General features: G+C 43.1%; 1 protein-coding gene across 1 annotated transcript; it reads left to right on the top strand.

The window, feature by feature from the left end:
• Positions 1-5,392: 5,392 nt before the first annotated feature.
• On the top strand, positions 5,393-6,646 carry LOC129225070 (heart- and neural crest derivatives-expressed protein 1-like). The gene has a single exon (XM_054859618.1). It carries the CDS (start codon positions 5,393-5,395, stop codon positions 6,215-6,217), a length of 825 nt encoding a protein of 274 aa, XP_054715593.1. The 3' UTR covers positions 6,218-6,646.
• Positions 6,647-7,268: the final 622 nt, after the last annotated feature.

Raw genomic sequence — 7,268 nt, forward strand, 5'->3', positions numbered from 1 at the left:
TTTTTGTACGGTATGTTACTGGTAGAAATTGGGCACATCAGCTGCCCGTTATTTTCCAGGAGCGTTTCCGAATCGTTTTTACAGTGCAGGCTGCGATGTCGGTAAGACTAGTTAAGTGATTTAGCAACGTAATAATATTCAATTAGGTATGCAAATATGTACACGCGAAGGATATGCGGGAGGTAAAATATTTCCGGAATTAAAACATTGGTAGATTTTAAAATCTGTACACAAAACATATCGCATTCCGGCAAGGAATGTGACACAGCTCAAATTTTGTGTAAAACGTACACTGTAAAAACGATTCAGAAACGTTCCTGGAAAATAATGGGCAGCTGATACGTCAAATATCTGCCAGTAACATATCTTGCAAATTCCAGGAACTTTTTCCACTAAAATTCAGTAACCTTCCTGATATTATCCTGGAAGCCTCCTGAAAAATTCAGAAATTTTCCCGTTTAAAACCAGTCGTATCGGTGAAAGTAATATCTTGGCATCATTCTGATTTATCAAGGAAGTTAAAAGAGCATTGTTGCAATCATGGCCAAAGCTATGCCAGAATTGCAAGTAAGTAACGAGAATTTTACTTGCCTGTAAATCTATCAAAGCAATGCAGTCCACACTTTTTCGCTCCCTTTGGGAGCTTAATTAGCATAGACGGGCCGTACTTGAAGTAAAGCCGATACACTTTATAAATACGCTCAGTTAATCTTTAAACTGGGAGCTAAAAATATTTTTCACAACAGTGAAAAGTCTGCATTCTTGCGACTTGTAGCAATTCAGGAAACTTTTTGTCAAGAATACTTAATTTTTCCAGGAAGTGGATAAAAACCATTAAAATCCTGAAACGTGACACGGAAAAACCCAGTAACGATTCGGAATTTTTTTACAGTGTATTGAGGTGAAACCACCGGTGGTGGCCAGAGCTTCAGTAGTGGCCACTTAAAGGTTTATATTTGAAAAAATAGGATTCCAGGTCTTCCAATGGATTCAAAAGTGCATCAAACGTGCAGGAGGTATTACCTCCTGCACGTTTGATGCACTTTTTTCCAAATTGAAAAGTTTTACTTTCAATTTCAGAAAGTCTCGTTTTACTTTCTGGCATAGCTTTGGCCATGTTTTCTACAATGCTCTTTTAACTTCCTTGATAAATCAGAATGATGCCAAGATATTACTTTCACCGATACGACTGGTTTTAAACGGGAAAATTTCTAAATTTTCTCAATTAACGTCTCTCAATTAACGTCTCTCATCAAACGTGCAGGAGGTATTACCTCCTGCATGTTTGATGCAGCCATAGGTAGGTATTTTACGTTGCTTAACTTTACTTGCGAATTCTGGAGTACAGAAATCCGTTTGAACAGGCAGATGATTCAAAACGGGAATTAAAATTCAAAATTGAACTTCGAATTATTGGGGTGAGTCAGGTTATTATAGCAGCTGGCACAATTTTAATTTGTTGGGTTTATTTTTTTATTGCAAGAGCCGACTATTAGGCTCAGCATCTACACAACGTCAAAATTTAGCTTTATAGTAGCTGCACAGGTTTAAAATACAGATTTTATTAGGTAGGGTGTGGCAAATGGAAGAACACGCTTTGCTTTTGCAGCGAATGGTTGAGATTTTCTGTTTTCCAGATAAAACCTAAAATGAAGAAAAGTAAGTAAAGGAAGGTAGATTTCGAGGTGAAGTCTTATGTTATGTCTATTAAGCATCCATATTCACGTGATGATAGACTGTGTGGTTTTGTCGAAGCAGGAAACGGCTTGATCACCAATGCGGTATGATCTTGCGGCATTCATCGTATCTCAATGTATCGAGAATTAATAATCAAAGCAGGCCTGTCTTTTAGAGGGGCCAGGGTGTGAGTTTGCCTCCTGGCTTTGAAAAATTAATGTTTTCAAGTATGAGTGAGCGTGATTTTTGTTCTTTTCCGATAAAAATTGCATTCAGTGTACAAGCTTTTCTCCACCCCCGCGGAAAATTCGAAATGACAGACCTAGTTCAAAGCACGACCCCATACTTTGAAGGTGAAAATTCTGGTTTTCAAAAGCATTATTTAGACATCATTTAACGTTGTTCAATCCGTTTTCTTCGAAGTTTGCCGCGGATTCCCAACTAAGGGCCGGTGGACCCCCAAGGGGTCCTCAAACCACAGTTTGAGAAGCGCTGCCTTAGCTATTGATTCAAAATCCAAATCTAATGCTCTTTCTTGCCACAAAACTCGTACGAAGTTACCTTACATAACTGCACAGTAAAAACAATTCAGAAACGTTCTTGAAAAATAATAGGCGGCTGATGGTGTCCAATTTCTGCCAATAACATATCTTGAAAAAACCAGGAACGTTTCTCGCTGAAAGTCAGTAACCTTTCTGAAATTATCCTTGGAACTTTCTGAAGAATTGGAAAATCTTCCTTGTTAAAGCCAGTCATGTCTCGGGAACCTTCAAGAAACATTAGGTAGGTTTTATGTAATTGAGAAGAATCTTCCTGATTTACCAAGAAAGCTCCAGAAGCATTAAAGCAAACTCTGGCCAAAGCTGAGAAAACAGCAAGTAAGAACCAAGCACATTTTATGCCTGCAATTCTTGCCTTGCAAAGCTGCAGCTATTGACACTCTCTGTCAATTTTTAAACTGAGAGCTAAAAGTATTTTTCACAGCAGTGAAAATTCTGCCGTCGTGCAACTTGTAGCAATTAAGGAAACATTTTTTGCAAAATACTTGATTTCACGTGGAAATGAAGAAAAATCTGTGAAATCCCGAAACGTTCCACAGAAATAATCAGTAACGTTTCGGATTGTTTTTTTTTTCAGTGTAAGGCTTGAAACAAATTACTTTTCATATACCTCCAGCCAGTGACGGCTCGTGGAAGGGGCCAGAGGGCACCCGGGCCCCCTCATTTTTTTTAGAAGACAAAAAATTTATAACTTTTTATTTATTTTCCTTTTTTTTTGTGCGTACCTGCTTGAAAAAAAAGGATTGTACGGTATTATCCTGCATATAATCCGCAGATTATCTGTTAAAAAGAGTAAAAATTAATGAGGTGCAGATTATACGTTGTCCAACACATTGAACCTCAATATTTACAGCAGGATTCGCAGAGACCGTTACCCTGCCTGCATGCTGTTTATTTTACATAGCTTGAATGTTCTTACGCGATTCAGGCTATGCAAAATAAACAACATACAGTAAAGGAAGAAGCCTTCCTTTGCACAAGATTAGACCGTTTGCTCCTTTCTTGACTCTTTGTCTCTTCTTTACGATTTTAATTTAGTTGCTAAAATGAATTTAATTTTATTAATTTAACAAAAAAAAATTAAAGAATGTTCAAATATTAAAAAAATATTTAAATTTTTTCAAACCAATGGTGGAGGAGGGGTGCGAGTGCACACATGATCTGGCCCCATCACTTTTTCAAGGCACGAGCCGCCACTGCCTCCAGCGAATCACCTAATGTTGTATCTGTTCTAAAAGTAGATCACCCCTTTGAAACGATGGTGCCAAATGAATGCAGAACCACGAGAACTTACCAAGTTCTAGATTTTTCTATTGCTGAACCTGTCAGCGATTAGTCATGAATAGCATCTAAAGTTTTACGCTCGAAAAAATGTTCTTTGTGGTGCACTTTTAAGGTAGTTGACGTTCTATGTGGTTTCTCACATAGGCGCCCATATGCAGAATTTTAAGGGAGTGTGGGGGGGGGGGGGGCTCAGAAATTTTCTCCATGGTTTAGCAGGATATTTTCCCTTTAAAAATTGATTTCAGTACAGATTAGAGTTATTAAAAATTTGACATTTTCAATGACCTATTCATTAATGGCTGTAGGAGAAAGTTTTTTACATTTTTTGAAAAAAAAAAAAAAAAAAAAAAAAAGCATTAAAAGCAAGGAAGTTCTTATCTCGGGGGGGGGGGGGAGGTTTGTGCCAACAATTGCCCCCCCTTCCCAATATAGGCTCCTACGGTTTCTCATGCATCTAGTTGTTGGAATTCTTCTATGAGGAGTTCTTTTTTTCAAAATTTTAACTCAAAAGGTATTAATATTGGTGATTAATCAATTTGAAAGAATAAATAATCACCAAATGGGATCGATTTTTGCACTTCTGTAAGAGCGGATGCTTGACACTCTGGGCACTTTGAAAAATCATGACGACTTTAAACTTTTTAAAATAGCTGCAAGCTGAGAAATGGATAGTAAGCTTGAACTTTTGATACGCGCACACTTGTGCTGCTTCGTCTCAATGAAAACGTTTCATAACGTCATAACGCTTTTGAAATGCTTTTTGATGAAAACACCAGCATACCCCTGAGTGAGAGACAGAAAAAGTATGCATTTCGTTAAATAGACTAAGATTTCTAGCCTTTGAAAAAATTGATACTTCTTGAAACAATTCCGTTAATTGTAGTTTCAAAAAAACAACAAAATTATCTTTGCTACATTAGCATCGCGTCAGCCATATATATATATATATATATATATATATATATATATATATATATATATATATATATATATATATATATATATCATGTGTGTAACGATGCTCAAGCTGACGCCCTGCATCGATCTGAGGGAGAGAGCCCCAGCAGCAACTGCTGGGGCTGCGATTGGTCTGTGTCCGCTTTTGCCGCAGCCGGTGCGCAGTGCGCGGGCTGTCGCATAGTTCGAATCACTGCACCACCCCCATATGGAGGCAGGGGGATAAAATCGCTGCTGCTGCTGTCCCCTTCCTTCACGCGGCTCTGTATCCATTGTCAATTTTTCGCACCCAAAGGAACAAGGTAAAAGCTAGCCTCGGCGGGGAGGACGGAAAACGATCCTCGTCCAATAGGCGGGAAGCACGAGATCCTCATACCTCCCTCCCACAGAACTGCATAATGCATAACTTCCGAGGGTTTGAGCTCCGGGAGGGGGATAGATGTTCTTAATAATCCGAGAGAGTGGGGGAGGAGGCGGGAAAAGAAGATATCTGCAGCAAGCCGTGCGGATGGAGATGCAGTTGGGCGGGCGAGAGAAAGAACGAAGCGGGGGTAATATCCCAGAGCCCTCGTAGATAGATTTCGAAGGGGAAGGGGGTTAGATGGAAAATTGTTCGAGGGGCGAGGAGGGGGTGGACCAAAACGTTTGAAAGAGGGGGCGGAAGTAATATCTGTAGATAGATGGAGGGGTGAGACGGAAAAATGTTTCCGATATGGGGAGGGGGGGATCTTTATACAAGGGGTAAAAGAGAATGGCTCCTAAAGAGGAGCTTCCTCCGATTTATCTGTTGCTCGTATAAAGGCTGAGTGAGAGCGCAGACTTGATGTTCTAATTAGATCTGTCGCGGCAGCGGGTGCGTGTGCGGCATCTGGCACATCCCGAGCGCACACGCCACATTGCACACCCGACAGGCCATGTCCGGGCCGTCAAGCGGCGTCAATCGCTTTCCGGCCGCCGCCGCTTTTGGCGCCGCACCTGCCGACGCGGCGGCGTTCCTCGAGCTCACCAACCAGTTCACCAGCAGCATCGCTGCGGCCACGGACTTCGCCTACGACGCCTTCGGCATCGTCCCGGCCGGATTCCGGCACCACCACCACCACCACCAGCCGCCGCCGGCGCACCACACGTCCGGCTTCGGCTACTTCTCCGCCGCCGAAGAAGCGGGCTACGCCGCCTCCCTAGCCTGGGACCACCACCAGCAGACACTAGCGGCGTACCAGCAGCAAGCCGGCGGCTTCGCCACACCTACCTCCGCGGATTTCGCGCCCTTCTCGCTCCAGAGTCCCAGGGGGATATCCGCCATGGGCGTCCAGCAGCAGCAGCAGCAGCAGCGCTTGAACCATCCCTCCTCCAGGATCGGCGGCGCAGCCAAGTCCGGCGGCAAAACGCGGCGCAGGGTGGCCACCGTGGCCCAGCGCCGCGCAGCCAACATCCGCGAGCGGCGTCGCATGTTCAACCTCAACTCGGCCTTTGACAAGTTGAGGAAGAAGGTCCCCACCTTCGCCTACGAGAAGAGGTTGTCCAGGATAGAGACCCTACGCCTGGCCATCATGTACATCGCCTTCATGACCGAGGTCATCCGCGGCGGCAAGGGCCCCGACCACCACGACATGCCCCTGGTGCCTCCGGGCGCCTACACCGCCGGATCCGACTTGTGGACGCCGCCACACGGAAACTCGGTGCTCAACGATGCACAGAGGCCAGACAGGTTGTCCCACATCTGTTCCAGGCAGGTCTAGGGAGTGAATCTCTAAACGCGCTGCATTCGTTCGAATCCGTGCAAGAAGCAATCCCTTCGTCGTTGCGAGCCGTGGTGGGACTGGTTGAAGGAAATCCCTGAAAAATCGGTTCAAGTGAGAGTTTCAGCGAAGATTTTCTTCTTTCATCAGTAGCAATACGAGGTTCTGAGTGAAGCTGAAGTTTCATCTTGGAAACATTTTATTATTGTTTTGTACTGTTATCGTGTCAAAAAAGAGATGAGGTTGTCCAGGGTAGAGACCCTACTCCTGGCCATCATGTAAATCGCCTTCATGACCGAGGTAATCAGCGGCGGCAAGGGCCCCGACCACCATGACATGCCTCTGGTGCTTACACCACAGGATCCGACTTGTGGACCCCACCACACGGAAACTCAGTGCTCAACGATGCACAGAGGCCAGACAGGTTGTCCCACATCTGTTCCAGGCAGGTCTAGGGAGTGAATTTTAAACGCGCTGCATTCGTACGAATCCGTGCAAGAAACAATCCCTTCTTCGTTGCGATCCGTGGGTGGGACTGGTTGAAGGGAATCCCTGAAAAATCGGTTCAAGTGAGAGTTTCAGTGAAGATTTTCGTCTCTTATCAGTTGCAATACGAGGTTCTGAGTGAAGTTGAAGTTTCGTCTTGGAAAAGTTTTATTATTGTTTTGTAGAGTTATCGTGTTGAAAAAACAAAAGGTTAGTTTTGGTGAATCAAAATGGAAAAGTGAATACATTTTCAACCAGAGCTAGTCTGACATATTCACTTGTAATTGTTCGTGTTTCTAGTCCAGTTGTCTTCTTTTCAAATTCTTGGTGCATATTGTTAATCAAAACACTTTAGTGCATCGTTAACTGTTTGACTTTTTTTTGTGAAAATAATAAGAACAAACCGAAACGAAACTATTGGCTTTTACATTTAAGAGGTAAAGCACACCAGTATGCACTTGAGCGTGCTTTAAAATACATTTCCCACTGTAAAACAGATTTCTGGCCCCCAAATTGTTTTCGGAATATATTTGTTCTTTGTCATCTATATAATAGAAAGATTGAT

The sequence above is a fragment of the Uloborus diversus genome, chromosome 6 (assembly GCF_026930045.1).
Source record: "Uloborus diversus isolate 005 chromosome 6, Udiv.v.3.1, whole genome shotgun sequence".
NCBI classification, from domain to species: Eukaryota; Metazoa; Arthropoda; class Arachnida; order Araneae; family Uloboridae; genus Uloborus; species Uloborus diversus.